At 33.6% G+C, this 24,393-nt stretch overlaps 1 protein-coding gene across 1 annotated transcript in view; it reads left to right on the top strand.

The window, feature by feature from the left end:
- The window catches only part of AKAP6 (A-kinase anchoring protein 6), a 373,547-nt gene that overhangs the window by 311,935 nt on the left and 37,219 nt on the right, over positions 1–24,393 (top strand). Inside the window, exon 11 of the mRNA XM_060143847.1 lies at positions 4,241–4,456. Within this exon, the coding sequence (XP_059999830.1) occupies positions 4,241–4,456 (216 nt within the window). The remainder of the gene's footprint in view (positions 1–4,240; positions 4,457–24,393) is intronic.

Here is a 24,393-nt window from a genome sequence, read left to right as displayed (position 1 = left end):
ACATGTGTTTGAACTGTACAGGTCCACTTATACTCGGATTTTTTTTTCAACAGTAAATACTACTGTACTCTATGATGAGTGCGTTGGTTGAATTTGCAGATGTGGAACCCTGGATACAGAGGAACCCTGGGCTGGACATAAATTATAATCAGATTTTTGATTGTGCTGGGGATTGGTACCCCTAACCCCAGCATTGTTTAAGGGTCAACTGTACAAGTAAATATAATCAGTCTATGCAATATGTGTGCATAAATACATACATTTAATGTATAATGAAGAATAAATTACCAATATTGGAAGCCTTACGTTCAGTGGTGTTAAACTGAAGCCAGTGGCAGGAATGATGTTACATCACATTTGGCTCCATAATATGAGTGGCTTCAACAGTCAGAGAAGTTCATAAAGCAAGTCAGGAGAGGAAACAAGCCCTACATAAACCAAAAACACCCCTTTGTATCACCACTGGTGAATTGAAAATCAGATTGATCGTTTATAAGTATAAAGCAAAAATCTTCCGTCTGTTGGCAGCTCTCTTATAACATGTCCAAAAAGATATGTTTAAAGAGTTGGAGATTTGTAAAGGAAAAAACAAATTAGAAATTTTGCTTTTCACTTTTATATACTTCTCAACTTTTATAGCAGATATGCTTTTTGAGTAACATGAGGAAGTTGAGTAGAAGTGTAAAATAACCAAATTAAATAGGTCATTAGAGACTTAAAAGTAGAACACCGACCTATATTCCAACAATTGGATTCTGAAGTGATAGTAAGACAATGACCTCCATACTAACAGAGATAGCTTTGTAGGAAAAAGTTCCTAAAGATTACCAAATAATAATGATACTAAATACATAACTAAGTACAAAAATAATGAAAATTAAATACATAACTAAATACAAAAGCATTTGGAATATCTTTCTCTTAGATATATTGATAATTAGTTCTCCTTCTTTCTTTTTACATTTTCTTTCCCACTTCTTTTCTTTCTACTTTTCTGGGAAGGCAGTATGACTGTGCTTGGGAACCAACATGATCTCATTGGATATCAAGGACAATGCTTCAAAACGGGCAAAAATGAAAAACCTTGTAAACTTTTCTGTTCCTTACTTCCTTTTCCATCTGCTTTACTCTCTCTTTTCTCCAACACACTGGGTACTCCCAGGGTCCCAGGCTACTTGCTACTGGACCTTCTGTCCTTATAACCACAGCCACCCAACTTGGACCATCTGGCTCACATTGTTTCCCTGGAGATTTCACGACTCCTCCGATAGCAACCTGCACAAACTTCTGTTAGCACCTACCTCTCTGTATTATTCCTGGTACTGTATAGTCCACCTCCAATAGACTCTCAGCTCCTTGAGAGAGGGAGCAGTAACTTGCTCCTTTTTGAAGCCTCCATGCCTGAAACAGTGCCTGGCAGATGCAAGGTGCAATACACATTTGAGGAGGTCTGGAAGGCAGGGATGAGTCTGTCTTATTTCTGTGCCTTACTTAGATTGCTTAGCTTGGGTTTCTGTTCTGTTCTCTGAAAATGTAAGCCAAAAATAGTTATAATAATCATTTTGTTCCTATGTAGTTATATTTAACATTTCTCTACGCATAGTGTACCATGGAAATAATGTGAACTCTACTGATTCTAAGAAACATTACCAGCAGATGCACTGATTTTATTTAGTATGTGTTTGTGATTATAAATAAACATGTACATTTTAATGGTTGTCATGGAAACACATTTATGTAAAAGAATGTTATCTTATCAGTTATATCACTTAGATGTAAAAAAGTACTGAAAAGTATGTTGGCCATGTAAAATTCTCAATGTTCCTCTCCTTTTAAAAGTAGTATTATTTCCAAAGTGTGCATATAGAATAAATTAATCTAGAATGTACACTAAGTTCTTTGAATATTTAAAACTTTTTAAACTGAAGAATTGTGGAGATCTGAAAATCAGATATTGAGTGTTAACAGTGTCAACAGTTTTTAAAAACAGCTAACACAGTTTTAAAACCCATAGAATGTCATTAAGATGTGGGGTGGGGATCATCTGGATACTTAAATACTGGATACATTCTAGATACTAATAAAAAGTTATGGCCAATCACCTTTATGAAAATTTCCCCTAGCAACCTCACATGTCCTGTTTCAAAACTTTGAAAATGCCTGTGAGGTGAATGAAGCCCATCTGGGCTGCTTTGTGAATATCACCTAATGTGGCTATGCTAAGTCCACATATACCTTTAGTGTCATCCATGGCAAACTCTCATTTAGCTAAGAAACGTAGGGACTTTTTGTTGGCTGGAGAAATGCAGTCATTATTTTAGTCAACTTAAAATGGAGTTTTGCAAGATCCAGTTTTGTGGCATGGAAACATCTCTTGATTTTTCTAGCCCTTTATTTTTAACAATTTAATGAAAAACACAGACAAAACCCCAAAATCTTCAACATGTATATTCATAGAACTCATCTGAATCAATCCCAGTTGGCTATATTATTATCTTGAAGTGTTTAAGATTGGGCCAAAAAATGACAGATATTAAGTGGGCTTGATAGTTTGACTTGCTCGACAGTTGTTCTAGAGCAAGAGAGCAAATTATTGAAGGGAGTGTGTGTGTGTGTGTGTGTGTGTGTGTGTGTGTGTGAGAGAGAGAGAGAGAGAGAGAGAGAGAGAGAGAGAGAGAAATAGAAGGAGAAAGAGAGAGAATGCATGTGGGGAGGGTCAGTTAGCAGGATTGGGAGAGGTAATGGAAACAATGCCTATTGCTTTGGTAGACCCTCAGGTTTTATCTTTGAATGTGTAGGGGTTTCTCCTCATTCAGCATTGAACTAATGAATAGCATCAGTAAAGAAATTTGTCAGACCTGGTCGTTCTATCAGGAGTTATATAGGAAAATAGTAATGATCCCTAGGAAAATAAATAAGTGTAAGTTCAAGAAACATAACAAAAAATGCTGTACTGGTATAAACTGAATAATAAAATTCCTAGTCATATTTTGCTGTAAATAGAGGTATGGGAATTTGTCATTCACCTTATTTAAAATTCAAAAATATTAAAGGCACAGGGTTCTCTCATTACAGAAATAATAGAATTCCAGCTATTACTGAGTTAGGGTTGTTTAAATGGCTATAGCATGTATTATATCAATAAGTGGAACATCTGTATGAGACGTCCACCTGCTGGTCTACTACCACTCTGCACATTTCAATGAACTGCACTTAATCATTTTAAGACTTCTTCTAATGAAGACTTATCTAGATTAACATTTTAAGCACAAATACTTTTAGGCATTAAAACTCTAGCACTAAATGAAATTGCATTGTCTTGTGTATCCTTGTTGATTAATAAGCAATCTGTTAGCTGTTAGAACAGTCCAATTGTGGCAGTAGAAGGAGATTAGTAATTCAGTGATGTTTGTGGATATAATCATCGTTTCTCCCAAAGGCTTTGAATTAGAGTATCACTTACACACTGTCCGTAGGCAAAGAAGAGATATAATACTTTTAGACATGTGTACCCACTATTTTGCTTGAATCGTTCAGCTTAGGGTCACTGCAGCAATACAAATGCTTCTGGGGGCAAAATCTTACTTTGATGCATGCATATCCTTCTTAAATAGTGTGAATATCTATTAAAAGAAACACACAACTAACAAATAATGCATTAATAATCCAGTATCCTAATTTCTGTTTTCAGAACATTATTGCTTTGTTAATCAAGTTTCGGAAGAGAAATGTTGCTTATCATTTTTTTCAAACAATAGCTGTTATATATCAATTTTTTTGCAATCTTATTTAACTTATTTCCAGCCTAGAAAAGTAAACTTTCGGCTCCAAAGAATCTAGGAGTAAATTTGGAAATACTCCATTTCCTTTTGGAGGACTTTTCTGTCTTTTGTGTTTCCTATGACCTTGAATCAAAGCATGTCAACCTGTTTGGCATAAATGCTTTATTTCATTAAGTTAATCACCTAGATATCAAGGTGGGACCCAACATTTTAGATGTAGAAGTCAGTTTTTAAAAAAAAAAAAGGGAAGAGGAATGAGATACAGCTAAATTCATTGGCATCAGTTGGGTGTCTGTAGAAGATCTCTAATCCAAAGGCAACTCCAGAGTCCTTCTTGTCCTATTGTTCGCAGCTGAGCATATCACTACAATTTAAAATTACGGTGGAAGAGGGTGTTTTATATTTTAGGGAAATCTGCCCTAGAAACACTAATGGATCGGTCCCTCTTTCTGTTGCAGTCCCTCTGTTGTGAAATAAAGCAGCGACGTCGTGGAGTGGCCTCCATCCTGCGATTATGCCAACATCTTCTGGATGACCGGGAGACCTGCAATCTGAACGCGGACCACCAGCCCATGCAGTTGATCATTGTAAATCTTGAAAGAAGGTGGGAAGCCATTGTCATGCAAGCCGTCCAGTGGCAAACACGGCTACAAAAGAAGATGGGAAAGGAACCTGTGAGTGATGATTTCTTTTTTAAAGCATAATGCTCTCTCATTTTTCTTAAAAAAAAAGAAATTCTTTCAGGGCTTGGAAAATGTGTTCATCTTACAAGTGGTTTTGCTAGCTAAATCTCTAACCGCTAAAAGAAACTGCTTTTATCATACAACAGAGATTCATTTGCCTACTGATAAGATGCATTTTAGTCTCATTGTCTTTTAAAAAATTCATATGGAGACTTTGCTTAACCTTACGAAACTAAGGTTTGGTAAACCTCACCAACAATATCATTAATCATACAATACCCCATGAAGATTTTGCTTGGAGGTGGTTTACCACTCTCGGAGCATATGGGGCAATGTGTATGCTTTACAGACAAGGCAACAAAGTATACAGTTTACCTTTTCTTTACATGATATGAATTAACACCATCCACGTGTAAAACAATCTCCATTGCTCCTGCTTAGAGCTCCTTCCAATACAGTTGCGTTGCTGAGAACTAGCAAGTTTCCTCTGAGAGTTTTAATGCAGTGCTCAAGGTAGAGGTCGGGACCCCTTTTAAGAATTTTCCAAATTGACTGTAAATGCAAGCTGTTGCTAGATGAAGGAAAGATATATATATATATATATAACTAGAGTTGTTTTATTATAATGTAGAATACACACTTGTCCAGAAAACCTTAAGGGAGAGGATTTATTGATAAAAAGATTACATTCCCCAAATGACCTTGAAGTTAGTGTCTGTTAGTTGAAGGCCTAATTCTCATGTTTGACTTACATAAATGAAATACACACACACATACATACATACATACAATGGAAATTTTTTCTTGTGTATTTATATTATCAGTTCTATGTCTTTGGAAAGTTCAAGATTCAAAATTGTAAAATCAAGTATAATAATCCTGCCACTGAAAAACAGACTTCTCCTATGAATTCTAATTTTAACAATACCTAAATATTTAGGTTATCTGATGTGTTTGGCATTGGGGACTGGGAACAGAAGGGACAATGAAGCAGTAAGCCTTCTCACTCTTTTTGCATCTGTAGTTATGTTGAGTCTAGGGGGTGATTTTATCCTCAATAGTTCACTTTAATTGTTTTGCGCTGAAGTCATTAAATTTCTTAAGACTTCCAAGTTATTACCAGTAATCAGATTCTATATAATTGGATGTCTTTTCTTGAAATGACCTATTTGTTGTGAAGCTATTTAGCTAGAGTGTTTTCTTTTCTTTTCTTTCTTTCTTCCTTTCTTTTTCTTTCTTTTCTTTCTTTCTTCCTTCCTTCCTTCCTTCCTTTCTTTCTTTCTTTCTTTCTTTTTCTCTGAGTGTTTGAAAGCATAGAAGAGGTTATTTTTTATTCTATAGTTTGAAACATCTAAGCATAGTAGTGGTGATAATAAAATTTACCCAAAAACCAACTGCACCTGGAGAAGCTCTTAACATTTTGGAAACATTCAAGCTTTGGAGGAAACAAAACTGGGTTCCTTTGGAGATTTATTTGAAATCGTATGATGAGGGATGCAGGACTGGATCTCTGCAGACTAGCTGTAGACATTTTTATCCTACTTCTGTGGTAAAGCGGTAAGCTTTAGCTTTGAAACCCTGGCTGCTTCTTAGAGGCTCAAGCTACTACAGAGAGGTAGATAAAAATTGCAGATGGACAAAACACCCCCTTTTCTTTAGGTTGGTGCTGAATGTTAGGTTTTCTGGAATGATGAGGTAGCAAATAAGGTCCTCTGTGCTAAATAAGATTGAAAAGCACTCGAGAAAGGGATAGAAGAGTATCGAGTGGCACTAATGCCAGCAATACAATGAACATCATGTACCTCATTACATTGGAGCTATTTCTTGCTCTGATCTCTGTTGGTTGGGTAAAGAGTCCAAGTTGCTTTGATGGGCAAACAAGTATTTTACCAATGTGGGACACTGCCTTTGTAGAGACTCAGAAGCCTCTAAGTGGTCTGTTTGCTTTTTTATCCTATGTCCCCACCCCCATGCCATCCCCTTCTTGTGTACAGGGACTTTCACTGCTATATTTCCAGGGCCTGGGACATTCCTGCATATAGTAGATGTTTAATAGACATTTGCTAAATGAATAAATACAAGCTTTCAATTGATAAATTTTGTTTCATTCTGGCATTTGGTTTGGAGTTACTATTTCTATATTAATTCTCAATGTTCATATCCTCACAAAATGGCTTTGAGTGTTATGTTCCTATGTGAATATTTCACCTTCGTGAGATCACCAAGGAGATACCTTTTAACCTTTATTCTTGCCTGGTAGGGTCAGTTTTTCCAAGTTTTAAAGTATGATATGAAGTCCCCCAGGGTATACTCTCTTTTCTTCAAATTATATCTGAAGAAAATTCTCTATGAGGTATTGAATAACGTCATTCTGAAAGTGTGGGCTACGTTCTGGCACTTAGAATTAGAAGCTCTAATTCTATCTCCGTGTTGTAGAATTTCCTTAGTCACTTTGGAAATAGCCTGTATAAGAGATGTCACCTAATCGTCTATCCAGTGCTCTTCATTTTTCATGTTACATCTGTTTGTGTGATGATTTAATTACTGTTGGTCTTCTCCACTAGTCTGAAGAAGGCAGCCGCATGCCAGTTTCTGCTCACCTTTACATTCCTAAAAACCCTACATAGTATGCAGGACTTAACAGGTACTCCATAGTATTTGTTAAATAAGTGAATTTTCTCTAAGTGATGCTCTATAGTAATCAGTGTTAGAGATTTAAAGGTAAACAAGATATCCTCCTTCTCCTCAAAAAGTATAGTTAATACAAATATGCAAATAACTATGATGCTAGGTCTATTGAGGTAATTATGTGCTTCAAGCTTACAGTTAATACTGACAAAAATATGGAAACTCTTTCCATAGTATTCAGGAAAATTCAGATAAATGTACAAATGTCAATTAAGCAAGCTTCTCTACTTCTCCTAACTAGGTAAATAATGAATCTCTCTCTCTCTTTTTTAACTGGAAGAAAGCAAGAGATCTTATATTAAATTCTGAAGTTAAAACAGACAAAACCCAAAAGCATCTTTCTCCCTTATCATCAAGATTTGAAATTGCATAATTATTTGACACTACACCTTGTTCTTTCTACATTCAAGCTCTTTTCCCAGACTTATTTGGTTTATTTCTGTGTTACCTGTAAAAAATGGTCTCTGTCTATACTTTTTACTCTTTAATGCTAATTTTCATTTGAATCATATGTTATTATTTCTAGTCTCCTGCTTTCTTTCTATGATTCAGGCTCCACATTTTGGCTAGCAATACCACGTGCCTGAGTTACCTTAGATCGTTCCACTTGCCAAAATAGCGTTCTGAATTTGTGATGTGTTAGTTATAGAGAATCAGGATTTTTTCTATTAAAAGTTTGAATCTCATTTCCTACAATAGATGCTAATTAAAATATATGAGACAACCATGGAAACACCAAGAATCCATACCAATAATTTATACATCTACTCATATTAATCATTAGCAAAGAGAAGATAACTTATTGATGATGGCTATAGGCCTTCTTCCTCTAAAAATGCATGGGCAGACTTCCACTTCCAGCCAGGATTGAGTAAAGGACCAGGACCCTTCTACCTGAAACAATTTAAAAGCTGGGAAAAATCACAATTTTAAGACCTTGGATACCAGGCAATGAAGAGATGTGAAATGATTGAAGTGATACTGTGATTACTCAAATTTCTGCCTAGACAGAGTTTTCCGGTCACGGTGTGCAAAGAGGAAATCCATGCAGAGCCTAGCATTATCCCTGGGTTGAGGGGACAGGTCTGGGAGTCTGAGGAGGACAAGGCAGCTAAAGTTGCTACAAGGCATAGTACCAGAGAGGAGAGAGCTGCACAGAGAGATGACTCTAAAGCTATGCAGAGGAATCCTTTTAAATCTTCAGCAGAAGAAACCACCTGAAAAAATTATAGGGAACAATCCTTGGAGCTGACACACAGCTGGGAATAGTTCCTTCTCCCATCAGTCACAGTAGAATCCTTATTATTCACAGGGCATGTGACACAGTATCAAGAACAGTTTTACCTTAGTAATGGGGCAAAATTCGATTAAATGGTACTCTAGTCTTGCCCAAAAAGCTTAAAAGGAAGACCTGAAAGGATCAAACTCTTTCAAAGTTATTTAACTATATCCTAGTTACAAAACTCAAGAATGCTTATAAGCATCTAAGTATCCAGCATCCAGCAAGGTAAAATTTATAGTGTCTGGCGTCCAGTCAAAAGCTTCCAGTGTACAAAGAAGAAGTATAATATCTTTGAAAATGAGGAGAAAATTCAATTAATAGAAACAAATCCAGAAATGACATATTATAGATTTAATAGACAAGAACGTTAAAAGTTATTTTTTTTGCATTCCATACATTCAAGAAACTAGAAAATATATTGAGCTTATTTAGTAAGACATTGAAGATATCTGTCTAAAATCAAACTTCTACAGATGAAAACTATAATAACTGATATAAAAAATACCCTGGCTGGTATTAACAACCAAGTAGACAGTATGGAAGCAACAATTCATAAACCTGTAAACATAGCAATAGAAACTGTCAAAAATGAAACAAAGAGGAAAAAAAAGACAAAAACAAAAGCATAGCATTAGTGAGCTGTGAGATAACTTCAAACCGCCTAATGTATATGTAATTGGAATCCCTGAAAAAAGGGCAGAAGGAGAAACAATTTTTGAAGAAATAATGGCCCAAATTTTCCAAATTTGATGAAAACTATAAACCCACAGATCCAGAATGTCAACAAACCTTAAGCACAAGAAACATGAAAAAAACTACACCAAGGGGTATTCTGTTCAAATTGATTAAAACCAGTGATAAGGGTATCTTCAAAGTATCTAGAGGAAAAAGGTACATTATATACAGAAGAATAAGAAGGAAGAGTTATAGCATACTTTTTTCAGAAATAATACAAGTCAGAAGATAGTGGAACAACATCTTTAAAGTATTGGAAGAAAATAACCCAGAATTCTATACACAGAGAAAATACTATTCAAAAAGGAAAACAAAAATAAATGGTTTTCAGATACCAAAACTTTAAAAAAAAATCAGCAGCAGCAGAACTGCAAGAAATGTTAAAGGAAACCCTTACAGGAAAAAAGAAAATGGTATTAGTGGAAGCCTGAGTCTGCACAGAGAAATGAAAAGCACTAGAAATACTTACTGTGTGGGTTAATATGAAATGTCTTTTTTCATCTTATTTAAATCTCTTTAAATGATAATAGGTTATTTAAAGCAAGATAATAACAATGTATTATGGGATTTATAACATATGTAGAAGTAGAACATACGACAAAAATATCACAAAGGCCAGGAAATGGAACTATACAATTGTGTGGTTCGTATATTAAGTATAGTATCACTTAAAGATATATAGTATCACTTAAAGATGGATAAGTGGTATAGAATGGTATAGAATCACTTAAAGATAAATAAGATAAAATACATACTATGATTCTTTAAAAACACAAGAAGCTATAACAAATAGGCCAACAAAGGAAAGAAAAGGAAATCATTTTAAAATATCACACACAATGCAGAAAAAGAGGAAAAATAGGAATAAAGAACAGATGTAATAGATAGAAAACTGAACCAAATGCATCAATAATTCTGTTAAACATAAATGGACTAAAACCCCCAATTAAAAGGCAGTAATTAACAGATTGCATTAAAAAAGCAAGACTGAACTATGTGTTGCCATTTTAATTATAAAGAAAAATTAAGTTAAAAATAAAAGGATGGAAAAATATATATTAAGCTAATGCAATCAAAAGAGAGTTGGAGTGTCCATATTAATATTAAACAAATTAGAGTTCAGAGCAAAGAATATTACAAGGTATAAAGAAAGATATTTCTTAGTGATAAAGTGCTAATTAATCAAGAGGGCACACAATTACTAAATGTTTGTGCTGTAGTAACAAAACTTACAAATTCATAAATCAAGTACTGATACAATTACAAGAAGATAAGAATATACAATTTGGGGCAGAGATTCCAATACTTTTCTCAATAATCGATAGTACAAGTAGACAGAAAATCAGTAAGGATATAAAAAACTTGAATCACACCATAAATCAACTTGACCTAATTGACATTTAAAACACTCCATCCAACAGGAGAATATACATCCCTTTCAAGTGTTGACAGAACATCTACCAAAATTGACTCTCTTCTGAGCCACAGAGCAAGTCTCAAATTTAAAAAACATTCTTATTACACCCTGTTCTCTGACTATGATGGAATTAGTTTAGAAATAAATATTAGAAATATATTGGTAAAGTCCTCAAATATAAGGAAACTAAATAACACACTTATCTACAACTCCTGGGACCAAGAAGAAATGAAAAAGGGAAATTAGAGATTATTTTGAGCTGAATAGAAATAGAAAAAATATTAAAATTTGTACCAATGAAAATTTGCCACCAAAATAATAATCTTAGTTTTCACATTTATGAAACTAGAGAAAGACAAATTAATCACAAAGTAAGTAGAAGAAAGTAAATAATAAAGTTTACAGCAGAAGTCATTGAAATTCAAAACAGAAAAAACAATAGAAAAAAGTTAATGAGGAAGAAAGCTGGGTGTTTTTTGTTTTGAGATCAATGAAACTAATAAAGCTCTAGCAAGACCGATCAGGGAAAAAGGAGAAAAGAAACAAATTATCATTATCAGGAATAAGAGATAGACATCACTACAGATTCTACTAATATAAAAGAATGTAAAGGAAATACTATGAATAATTTTATGCCATTAAATTCAATTATTTAAATAAAATATACAAATTCCTTAAAAGTTGCAAACAGTAGACATTTACTCAAAAGGAAATACACAACCTGAATAGTTCCATATCTGCTAAATAAATTAAACCATTAGCTTAAAATTTCCCTACAAAGAAAACTCCAGGCCTAGACAGCTTTATGGGTAAAGTCTCCCAAATAGTTAAGGAAGAAATTATACTAATTTTATGCAAAATCTTCCAGAAAATTGAAAAGGAAGAAATACTTCCCAACTCAGCATTACTCAAAGACATTACAAGAAAACTACTGACCAGTATCCCTCATGAATATAGATAAACAGATTCTTAATAAATTTTTATCAAATAATCAATGGTATATAAAATAGATAACACATTATGACCATGTGAGGTCTAGAAATGCAAAATTAGTTTGAAAAAAAATCAGTGTGCTTCACCACAAAGAGAAAGGGAAACTACATTCCAGGGTATGCAGAAAAAGCATTTGCCAAAATCCAGCATCCTTCCTGATAAAAGCTACATCAAACTTAGTGATAAAACACTGAACACTTTTCTTCTAACATAAGAGGAACATGGTAAGAAGGATGTCCATTTTCACCATTTCTATTCAGCATTGCACTGGAAGTTTTAGTTAGTGAAATAAAGCAAGAAAAAGGAATTAAAGACATGCTGCTTGGAAATTAAGGAGCACAGTTATCTTACTCATAAACTCTCTGGTCATCTATGTAGAAAATGCTATGGAATCTCCAAAAAAGATCCTAGAGCTAATAAAGGATTTAACAAGGCTGTAGGATACAAGATCAATATATAAATATCAGTTGTATTTTTATATACTATCAATTAACAATCAGAAATTGAAATTAAAAACAATATCATTTACAATAGCAGCAAAAATATGAAATGTTTAGGGATATATCTAATAAAAATGTGGAAGGCCTATATGCTGAAAACAAAATATTGCTACAAAATATTACTGAGAGAAATTATATAAGTGAGTGATGAACACTATACTATACACTATACGCTATACTGTGTTCATGGATCAGAAAGCACAATATTATTATTATTATTTGTTTTAATTTTATTGGAGTATAGTTGATTTACAGTGCTGTGTTAGTTTCAGGTTTACAGCAAAGTGATTCAGTTATACATACACATATATTCATTCTTTTTTAGATTATTTTCTCATATAGGTTATCACAGAATATTGAGTAGAGTTCCCTGTGCTATACAGTAGGTCCTTTTTGGTTATCTATCTTATATATAGTAGTGTATGTACGTTCATCCCAACTCCTGATTTATCCCTCCTCCACCACGTTTCACCTCTGGTAAGCATAACTTTGTTTTCGATATCTATAAGTCTGTTTCTGTTTTGTAAATAAGTTCATTTGTATCATTTTAAAAATTAGATTCCACATATGAGTGATATCATATGATATTTATCTTTGTCTGACTTACTTCACTTAGTATGATAATCTCTAGGTCTACCCATTTTGCTGCAAATGACATTATTTCATTCTTTTTTATGGCTAATATTCCACTGTATATATGTACCACATCTTTATCCATTCGGTGGACATTTAGCTTGCTTCCATGTCTTGGCTATTGTAAATAGTGCTACAGTGAACACTGGGGTGCATTATCTTTTTGGATTATGGTTTTCTCCAGATATATGCCCAGGAGTAGGATTGCTGGATCATATGGTAGTTCTATTTTTAGTTTTTTAAGGAACCTCCATACTGTTCTCCATAATGGTTGTACCAATTTACATTCACACCAACAGTGTAGGAGGATTCCCTTTTTTCCACACCCTCTCCAGCATTTATTGTTTGTGGACTTTTTGGTGATGGCTATTCTGACCAGTTTGCGATAATACCTCATTGTAGTTTCGATTGCATATCTCTGATAATTAGTGAGGTTGGACATCTTGTCATATGCTCTTTGGCCATCGGTATGTCTTCTTTGGAGAAATGTCTATTTAGATCTTCTGCCCATTTTTTGATTGGGTTGGGTTTTTTTTGACATAGAGCTGCATGAGCTGTTTGTATATTTTGGAGATTAATCCCTTGTCGGTCACTTCATTTGCACTTTCTCCCATTCTGTGCATTGTCTTTTCATTTTGCTTGTGGTTTCCTTTGCTGTGCAGAAGCTTTTAAGTTTAATTAGGTCCCATTTATTTTTGTTTTTATTTTCATTACTCTAGTAAGTGGATCAAAAAAGATATTGCTGCAATTTATGTCAGAGAATGTCCTGCCTATGTTTTCCTCTAAGAGTTTTATAGTGTCTGGCCTTACATTTAGGTCTTTAATCCATTTTGTATTTATTTTTGTGTATGGTTTTAGAGAATGTTCTAATCTCATTTTTTTTACATGTAGCTGTCCCGTTTTCCCAGCACCACTTATTGAAGAGACTGTCTTTTCTCCATTATATATGCTTGCCTTCTTTGTCATAGATTAATTGACTATAGGTGCATGGGTTTATTTCTGGGCTTTCTATCCTGTTCCATTGATCAGTGTTTCTGTGTTTGTGCCAGTACCATACTGTTTTGATTACTGTAGCTTTGTAGTATAGCCTGAAGTTAGGGACTCTGATTCCTCCAGCAACATTTTTCTTTCTCAGAATTGCTTTGGCTATTTGGGGTCTTTTGTATTTACAAATAGATTTAATTTTTTTTTTTTTTTTTGCTCTAGTTCTGTGAAAAATGCCACTGGTAATTTGCATTGAATCTGTAGATTGCCTTGGGTAGTATAGTCATTTTGACAATATTGATTCTTCCAATCCACGAACATATTATATCTTTCCATCTGTATGTGTCATCTTCAATTTCTTTCATCAGTGTATAAGAGTATAGGTCTTTTGTCTCCTTAGGTAGGTTTAGTCCTAGGTCTTTTATTCTTTATGATGTGATGGTAAATAGAATTGTTTCCTTAAGCACAATACTGTTCAGATATCAATTCTCCCCAGATTTATCTATAAAGTCAACTTAATACAAATGAAAATCCCAGTTATGTTTTTGGTAGAAATTTATAAGCTGATTCTAAAATTCACATGGAAATGCAAAGAAACTGGAATAGCCAAAACAGTTTTATTTTATTTTATTTTATTTAAAATTTTTATTTTATATTGGAGCATAGTTGATTAACAACGTTGTGTTAGTTTCAGGTGTACAGCAAAGTGATTCAGTTATACATATACTTGTATCTATTCTTTTTCAAATTCTTCACCCATTTAGGTTATTACAGAATATTGAGCAGAGTTCCCTGTGCTATACACTTGGTCCTTGTTGGTTATCTATTTTAAATGTAGTAGTCCAAAAAAGTTTTTAAAAAAATGAATAAAGTTGGAGGACTTACAGCTCCTAATTTCAAGACTTATGATAAAGTTATAGTAGTCAAGAGAATATGGCATTAGTGTCAAAGCCAAGAAATAGATCAGGACAGATATTTCAGAACTAGAGCTCCACATAAATGGTTAATTGGTTTTTGACAAAGGTGCAAAGGCAATTCCAAGGATAGTCTTTCAACAAATAATCCTGGACTAACTGAATATCCGTATGCACAAATATGAAATTGAACAATATATTGCACCATATACAAAAATGAGTCAAAATGGATCATAAACCTATATGTAAGATGTAAAAATCTAGAAAAAATATTTTAGGGTAAAATCTTTCTGACCACTGGAAGAATCATAAAACGTAAAGAGGAAGCTTTCTGGAGTAATAGATATATCCATGATCTTGATAGTATGATGGTTTTGTGCGTGTATTCATATGTCAAAACATATAAAATTGTACATTGTACATGTCATGCAGTTTATTTTATGCCACTTATTTCTCAATAAAATGGTTTAAAAAACACATGGGCAGATACAGAATTTTACATGTAATTACAAATGGGTGGATAGATTAACTTGAAGCCCGACAGTGAGAATCCTTGCCTGGGAGTAAGTAAATAAAAATAAGCAATCATTTTCTGAAGAACCAAAATAATAATAATAGTAGTAATTATAATAGCTAACACAGCACTTAATATGTGTCAGGCACTTTTCTAAGTGATTTACATTTTAAGTCATTTAAAAATTTTGATAACCATATGATATATGTAGTATTATTCTCTTAATTTTACACACTGAGGCGAAGAAGGTTTCAGCAACTTGTCCAAAGTAACCCAGCTAGTTTGTAACTGATCTGGCATTCAAATATAGGCATTTTGGCATTTTCACTCCAGGGTCAGTGTCCTGAATCAACATCCTAAATTGTCTCTCTAAGATGAAGCCTTCTTTAATGATAAGGGTGGTGTGTATGCCACCACTTTTCTTTTCAAATCAAGTATAATAATAGGACTTTCATAAATACAGATAGAGCCTAGTGGATTTTGAAATTAAGTAATCCCATTTTTCCAATACAGTTTAGGAAATCATGGATCAAATTTCTTCATTATCATAGGTGATATCTAAAGAAGTTTTCATTGCCAAAAATCAATCATATCTAACTGGGCTAGGAAAAGCAGTACTTTTTAAAAATAAGAACGTTAAGAAAGTGGAGTAAATAAGCATTTTCCCATTCAAAGTACTAGAAAAACTAGAAAAGAATTTGGGCTGCCATGTGTGTTGGTTGACCACTGATAGCTCATTAACACTTATTTAAGCATTTCCTCTAGGTATTTGAGCTTCTTATTAAATTTACACATTCTTCACAGAAACTCCTGACATTCATGGAATTTGTCTCAAGAAAGCCAGTTTTCCAGAAGTGATTTGTATGTATCACAAATCAAATTTCTTTATTCAAGTGCTGTCTCAGTAAAACTTCTGTCTACCAGACAGGTTCAGTCTAATATAGATCCGTTCCCTCAGGGGAGTTCACAAAGTTGCTAACACAAGAAAGTTTTATATATCTTAAGGAAATGTATTTCTCAGTTTATTTTATTTTCTCTTGTTAATTTTGTTTGTTTGATTGTCTGGCAAAGATCCCTCTAAAAAACTAAGTAGTATAAGGATTACTCACTATGAGGACAGGACTGTTTGTTATTTGCTAGCAGTACTGAACATGTACCATGTCCTGGTCACTGGGTTACCATTTTTCATACATTATCTCATTTAATATTCATAACAACTTGAAGAAACTAAATTTTTGAAAGATTAAGTAAATTGTGCAAGGTCATAGAGCTAGTAAGTGGAGGAAGAAGATCTGGATCCATGCATACCTGATTCTAGGCCTTTCAGCTCTTTCAGCTCTTAAAGGGTCTATCGATATAATTCTTTATTGAAGTATAGTTCATTTACAATATTGTGTAAGTTCCAGGTGTACATCAAAGCGATTCAGGTATCCACCTGTACATCAGGTGATTCAGGTAGATTCTTTTTCAGATTCTTTTCCCTGTTAGGTTATTACAAAATGTTGAGTACAGTTCCCTGAGTTCCCTGTGCTATATACAGTAGGTGCTCGTTGGTTATCTGTTTTATATATAGTAGCATGTACATGTTAATCCCAACTTCCTAATTTATCCCCCCCCCCACCTTTCCCTTTGGTAACCATAAATTTGTTATGGTCAATCGTTTTTACTCCAAAAATACTTCTAAAAGTAATAGAATGATTTTATGTAAAATTCTTTTGAGTTTGCTGTTGAATCCAAAGATAAAAATGAAGGGAAAAATGACCTGACATTAATACATGTATGAGGCTTAGATGGTAAAGTATTTTCAAAGTGTTGCAAATATAAGGCTCTTTGGGTGTTGATTTGGCAGTGAAGTTTGGGATTCTGTCATAAATATACCTGTCCTGCCAGTCTTTAAAAGATCTTTGTACAGTACAACTCCTCCTTTTACCAACTCAGTTTCTTCTATCATCTGCAGCATATGGATGGATGCTGTACCTATTTGAAAATACTCAAAATAAATCAAGACATAAATTAATAAGTGAAAGGACAGAAGATGTTCTTTGTTCTGAGAGTGTGATTATTTTTTTAAAAAAGAAAACCTGATGAAGATACAGGGATCATTCTCAGCAAATGAAACTCGTTTGACAAAGTGTCAACGTGTATTTATTGATGATGTCCCCAAATAATGTCCTAATTCACTCCTGGATTTATTGTGGAGAAATATCCAGGAGTCATTCATAATACCTGAGGACACCACTAGCATTAAATGGGTAGATGTGGGATGACAACAGCTAGGCATAGAGCAATCTATGGCTTGTCTCCCATTAGGAAACATTATATGCTGTAACCATTTCAGGGTGCTCTTACCATCACCTTCATGCTGGGGACAGATCTCTGTAAAATACTACTGTGCTTATATTGTATCTCTGTAAAGTACACAGTATAGCTCTGCTTAGCTCTTTTCAAAACCCAAACCTTTATCTAAAGAGGAAGAAAACTTTTGTCTTTTCTATCTCAGTTTCCTCTCCTGTCTAACTCATCATATAAGGCCTCTGAATGGTCCCATCAGTATTTTCTTACCTAGGAGAAGTAGTTATCAATAGCAAATAAATCATTCTTGCTTTCCATACAAGTGTTTTAAAAAGAAGTAACCTGGATTCCTTTGAAATACCTTTATTTCAGCAAGGGTGCCTTTGAATCCTTAGTGTATTTAGGGTTTTAAGTTTTTATTCTTCACAAAAATATTTTTTTCCTTTTGCCCTGTCACTCCAGAGCTCTAGCATTGAAAACACAACCTTGTGTTCAGAAAACCCCTGCATATTTATTGGCCTTGAAAGTATGCAACACATCTAGCCACATAATTGAAAATAATAAGGCCACGATAAATGGGATGGCCCCAGGGTAAAACACCCAAGGGATTCAATTGGTGTCGCTTTGCATCAATGTCCATGCATCATGGTAATTGAGGTAACATAACCAATTACCACATTTTAATTAGAGTTCTAAGAACTTGAGAAAATTTGCAATGAGACAGCTCACTTTAAAAAGAAAAAAAGCAAAGAAAGAAAGAATGAAAGAAAATTGGGGGGGGGGAATCCCACATATTTTGTTACCCAAGCTTGTTTCTTGCAAGAAGAGGTTACATAACATGATGTTTTGTGAGTCTTCTTTATTTCTAAAGCTTTTTCTATCTCTCAATCTTATTATTTGGTGATGCATTTTGAGATACCAAGTATTTTAAAATGCCATTTTGTGACTAAAGCAATAGCATTCTCACCCTATTATGACTGATGATTTTAGAAACTTATGACCAAAGAAATTCCCTAGAATATGCCTTGGCTTATAATTTCATTTCCCATCTAAGTGTTTCTCACCATCATAATTTAGGGATTTATTCTAAGTTTTAAGTCAGTGTCTGAACACAGTGACACATTATTAAATTACATATTTCTCTGGCTCTGGTTGCTAAACAAAAATAGACCTAGATTCCACCCCCCTCAAAATTAAAAGCAGAAAGAATTACAGCATTTAGAAAATAATTTTGACTTGTGGCAATTATTTTTATAACGGTAGAGTTTAAGTGAAAAACCTCCTGTAAAATTTTAGTGCTGCTACATAATCAAGTAATTATGTAATTACTTATACTTAATTACTTACAAGAGAGATGGTTGTTAAAAAATCTTTATACATGTCAAAAACAACTTTCTTCCTTTAGAGTATTTCTAGCCAAGCTTCAAATACCAAATCTCTTTTAAAAGTAGTTTCCAATTGATTTATTTTTCTTTCATATATCCCTTACCATTTTTCTTCAATGTATGAAAGTGCATTATATACAGCTCTACATGTCCTCTCTCCTGTTTCCACTCATAATAGCCAAAAAAAAAGAAGGAAGGCAGGGAAAGAGGGGCAGAGGGAGGGTGGAAAGGGAAAGGGGGAAAGGAAGAAAGAAGGAAAGAAACAATTTTAAATTACCGTTGAAGATCTTGAGGTTAAATATAAGAAACGTGTCCTTAATGTGAGCATTTCCAGTAGACAGAGTAAATTTTCAAGAGAAGCTGAGGAATTTTCTTTCCTTGAGTATTACAATAGAATGTGATGACTAAGAGCTTGGGCCAGACTTTGCCACTTAGTTTCTATGTGATTGTGGCAAATTATTTAACTTTTCTATGCCTCAGCTTCTTCATATGTGAGATGGAGATAACAGTAATACCTACCTTGGGTTTGATAAGGTTTAAATGAATTAATAGGTGAAAAGTTCTTTGAACAACTGCTGCCACAGGGTCAATAAATGTTAGCTGCTATTATTGTTTATGTTATTGTAGGAACCAAGTCTTATTTATCTTTTAGTTATCTAGAAATTGATACATTGTGTGGCATACTAGGCAATTAATATATTTTTGCTTAATAAACACATGAACAAATGACAGAGAAGTGAGTAGTTGAGGAAATCCTGAATTAAGTGATAGATTCCATGGTTGGCATAACCACCCATGCTTATCTTCCTCCTTTTCATTCAGAATTGGCCAAAGCATTATTTTGTTCTTTTTTAATGGCTGAGTAATATTCCATTGTGTATATATACCACATCCTCTTTATCCATTCCTCCCTCAATGGACATTTAGGTTGCTCCCATGTCTGGCTACTGTAAATAATGCTGCCATTTGCAGCAACATGGATGGGCCTAGAGACTGTCATACTGAGTGAAGTAAGTCAGAAAGAGAAATATCATATGATATCACTTATCTGTGGAATCTAAAAAAATGGTACAGATGAACCTATTTACAAAACAGAAATAGAGTCACAGATGTAGAAAACAAACTATGGTTACCAAGGGGGAAAGTGGTGGGAGGGATAAATTGGGAGATTGGGATTGACATGTCCACACTACTATACATAAAATAGGAAACTAATACGAACCTACTGTATAGCACAGGGAACTCTACTCAATATTCTGTAATGACCTATATGGAAAAAGAATCTAAAAAAGAGTGGGTATATGTATATGTATAACTGATTCACTTTGCTCTACAGCAGAAACTAACACAACACGTAAATCAGCTGTACTCCAATAAAAATTAATTAAAAGAAAAAGAATTGGCCAAAGCTAAACCAGTTGAATTAATTAGCCACACTCCTCTCAGCACTGGTTGATTTAGTTGATTTTCTCTATTATTCTGTTTTCAATTTCGTTGATTTTTGTTCTAATTTTTACTATTTCTTTTTTCCTGCTTGTTTTAGAGTTAAATTGCTCTTTTTTTCTCAGTTTCCTAAAGTAGGAGCTTAGGTTACTGATTTTTAGATCTTTCTTCTTTTCTAATATAGGCATTTAATGCTATAACTTTCCCTGTAAGCACTACTTTTGCTGCATCTCAGAAATCTTGATAAATTACATTTTCATTTTTATTTAGTTTAAAATATTTTAAGGGACTTCCCTGGTGGTGCAGTGGTTAAGACTTCACCTTCCAATGCAGGGGTGTGGGTTCAACCCCTGGTCATGGGACTAAGATCCCACATGACTTATGGCCAAAAAACCAAAACATAAAACAGAAGCAATATTGTAACAAATTCAATAAAGACTTTAAAAAATGGTCCACATCAAAAATAAAATCTTTAAAAAAATAAATTAAAAAAATATTTTAAACTTTCTCTTGATATTTCTTTAACTGTGTTATTTAGAAATTTGTTGTTTAATCTCCAAATATTTGGGAATTTTTCAGCTTTCTGTTATTGATTTCTAGTTTAATTCCATTGTGGTCTGAGAACAATACATTGTGTGATTTCTATTCTTTTAAATTTGTTAAGGTGTGTTTTGTGGCTCAGAATGTGGTCTGTCTTGGTAAATGTTCCATGTGAGTTTGAGAAGAATATGTATTCTGCTGCTAAAATATTCTACAAATGTCAATTAAGATCAAGTTGATTAAAGTGAGAGAGTGAAATGGACATATATACACTACCAAATGTAAAATCGTTAGTTAGTGGGAAGCAGCCACATAGCACAGGGAGATCATCTCGGTGCTTTGTGACCACCTAGAGGAGTGGGATAGGGAGGGTGGGAGGGAGGGAAACACAAGAGAGAAGAGATATGGGGATATAAGTATATGTATAGCTGATTCACTTTGTTATAAAGCAGAAACTAACACACCATTGTAAAGCAATTATACTCCAGTAAAGATGTTAAAAAAAAAAAAAGATCAAGTTGATTGATAGTGTTATTCAAGTCAACTATTTCCTTACTAGTTTTCTGCCTGATTGATATATCACTTACTGAAAGAATGTTGATTAATCTATCAGTTACCAAAAGAGCTAAGATCAGAAGTCCTCAGCACTAGTTGAAATCCAGCCATAATAGTGGATTTTCTGTTTCTCCTTGCAGTTCTGTCAGTTTTTGTCTCATGTATTTTGATATCCTCTTGTTGGATACATACATGTTTAGGATTATTGTCTTCTTGAAGAATTGATCCCTTTATTATTATACTGCCCCTTTTTATCCCTGATAATTTTCCTTGTTTTTTGAGTCTGCTTTGTCTGAAATATATATAGCTACTCCAGCTTTCTTTTTTGTTGTTGTTGTTGTGTTGGAAGTCATTTCAATTTTTTAAAATTTTATTTTAAAAATTTTATTTCAGCTTTCTTTTGATTAATGTTAGTATGGTATATCTTTATCCATTCTTTTAACTGTTCTGAGTCTTTGCATTTAAAGTGAGGTTCTATAGACAACATATAGTTGGATCTTATTCTTTTATCTATGCTGAAAATCTCTAGCTTTTAATTGCATTATTTAGATCATCCACATTTAAAGTGATTATTAATATAGTTGGATTAATATCTATCATGTTTGTTTTTTTCCCTTTGTATTCCTAGAAATGCCTGAATTCTATAATTGAAATTGTTATTGATTTCATTGTATATATAATTACATGTTATATACATATTATATACTATAATGTTATATATGTTATAGTATATATAACGAATATATGTTATATTATTTTGCTGTAATTAATGATAATATTCAACAAGTGTTTAAAATTTGAATTTCCAACAAATATTTACAAGATAGCCATAAGCTAACTTTTGTTCAAAATCTCCTTCCAAGTCTGTAAGGCTGTCTTTTCTTCTGCTCTCTTAAATACTACAGGTAATGACTGGTTGAGGACAGCATCAATTTATATCATTTCTTTTAAGGAATAGTAAATTATCCAAAAATGGGAATGAAATAATGCTTACAAATTATTTGTATCCCATATATAAAGATAGAACACAATATAGAACACAAAATCAAAATGTATATCATGATAAACATAAAGATTCTAAAAGATTTTGTTGAAGTATAGAAGTAATTCATTTGTTAACAGAAGTCATAATTTTTTTTTATTCAAACAGAAAGTCACAAAAATTATATTCATCCTCATCAGGTCACTCAGTCCCGTGTAATTAATATTTTTTTCATCTTGATCTTTTGTTAGCACTTTTATGAATTCATCAGTTTTCCATTAGAGTTCTGAAAATGCTTATTCATTCAATTCAACGGTATAGTCAGTTACCAGAAACCTGTGCTTGTCAGAGTCTTTTCCATGAATTCCTTGAAGATCAAACCCTTTTATAGGAACATTTTTGCAAAAGCATCAGAGTACATCCAGAACTGTCTGTAAATGACAAAAGACTTAAAAATGACCATGGTTAAAGATTTGATGACAGTTCATAATAAGTCAATTGACAAGGAAATTTAGTTATTTCTGAGATGAACATTTTAAAATAACAACTAGAATTATGACTTATAACATTATACCAGAACATATAATATTTTTAGGAATTTCATGTAATGTCTGAAACATTTATATTAACGTATTTCCATACAAATAACCCACAGAAAGTTTAGTATTAGTTGTTTTTTTAAAATTTTTAATTTAATTTTATTTATTTTTTTATACAGCAGGTTCTTATTAGTCATCAATTTTATACACATCAGTGTATACATGTCAATCCCAATCACCCAATTCATCACACCACCATCACCACCCCCCCACAGCTTTCTCCCCTTGGTGTCCATATGTTCTCTACATCTGTGTCTCAACTTCTGCCCTGCAAACCGGTTCATCTGTACCATTTTTCCAGGTTCCACATACATGGGTTAATATACAATATTTGTTTTTCTCTTGCTGACTTACCTCGCTCCATATGACAGTCTCTAGATCGATCCACATCTCTACAAATGACCCAATTTCATTCCTTTTTATGGCTGAGTAACATTCCATTGTATATATGTACCTCAACTTCTTTATCCATTCGTCTGTCTATGGGCATTTAGGTTGCTTCCATGACCTGACTATTGTAAATAGTGCTGCAATGAACATTGGGGTGCATGCATCTTTTTGAAGTATGGTTTTCTCAGGGTATATGCCCAGTAGTGGGATTGCTGGGTCACATGGTAATTCTATTTTTAGTTTTTAAAGGAATTTCCATACTGTTCTCAATAGTGGCTGTATCATTTACATTCCCACCAACAGTGCAAGAGGGTTCCCTTTTCTCCAACCCTCTCCAGCATTTGTTGTTTGTAGAGTTTCTGATGATGCCCATTCTAATTGGTGTGAGGTGATACCTCATTGTAGTTTTGTTTTGCATTTCTCTAATAATTAGTGATGTTGAGCAGCTTTTCACGTGCTTCTCGGCCATCTGTATGTCTTCTTTGGAGAAATGTCTATTTGGGTCTTCTGCCCATTTCTGGATTGGGTTGTTTGTTTCTTTAATATTGAGCTGCATGAGCTGTTTATATATTTTGGAGATTAATCCTTTGTCCACTGATTCGTTTGCAAATATTTTCTCCAATTCTGAGCATTGTCTTTTTGTCTTGTTTATGGTTTCCTTTGCTGTGGAAAAGCTTTGAAGTTTCATTAGGTCCCATTTGTTTATTTTTGTTTTTATTTCCATTACTCTAGGAGGTGGATCAAAAAAGATATTGCTGTGATTTATGTCAAAGAGTGTTCTTCCTATGTTTTCCTCTAAGAGTTTTATATTGTCCGGTCTTACATTTAGGTCTCGAATCCATTTTGAGTTTATTTTTGTGTATGGTGTTACAGAGTGTTCTAATTTCATTCTTTTACATGTAGCTGTCTAGTTTTGCCAGCATCACTTATTGAAGAGATTGTCTCTTCTCCATTGTATATCCTTGCCTCCTTTGTCATAGATTAGTTGACCATAGGTGTGTAGGTTTATCTCTGGGCTTTCTATCTTGTTCCATTGATCTGTGATTCTGTTTTTGTACCAGTACCATATTATCTTGATTACT

The sequence above is a fragment of the Lagenorhynchus albirostris genome, chromosome 1, assembly GCF_949774975.1.
Source record: "Lagenorhynchus albirostris chromosome 1, mLagAlb1.1, whole genome shotgun sequence".
Classification (NCBI taxonomy): domain Eukaryota; kingdom Metazoa; phylum Chordata; class Mammalia; order Artiodactyla; family Delphinidae; genus Lagenorhynchus; species Lagenorhynchus albirostris.
This window is presented reverse-complemented; position numbering and strand designations above follow the sequence as displayed.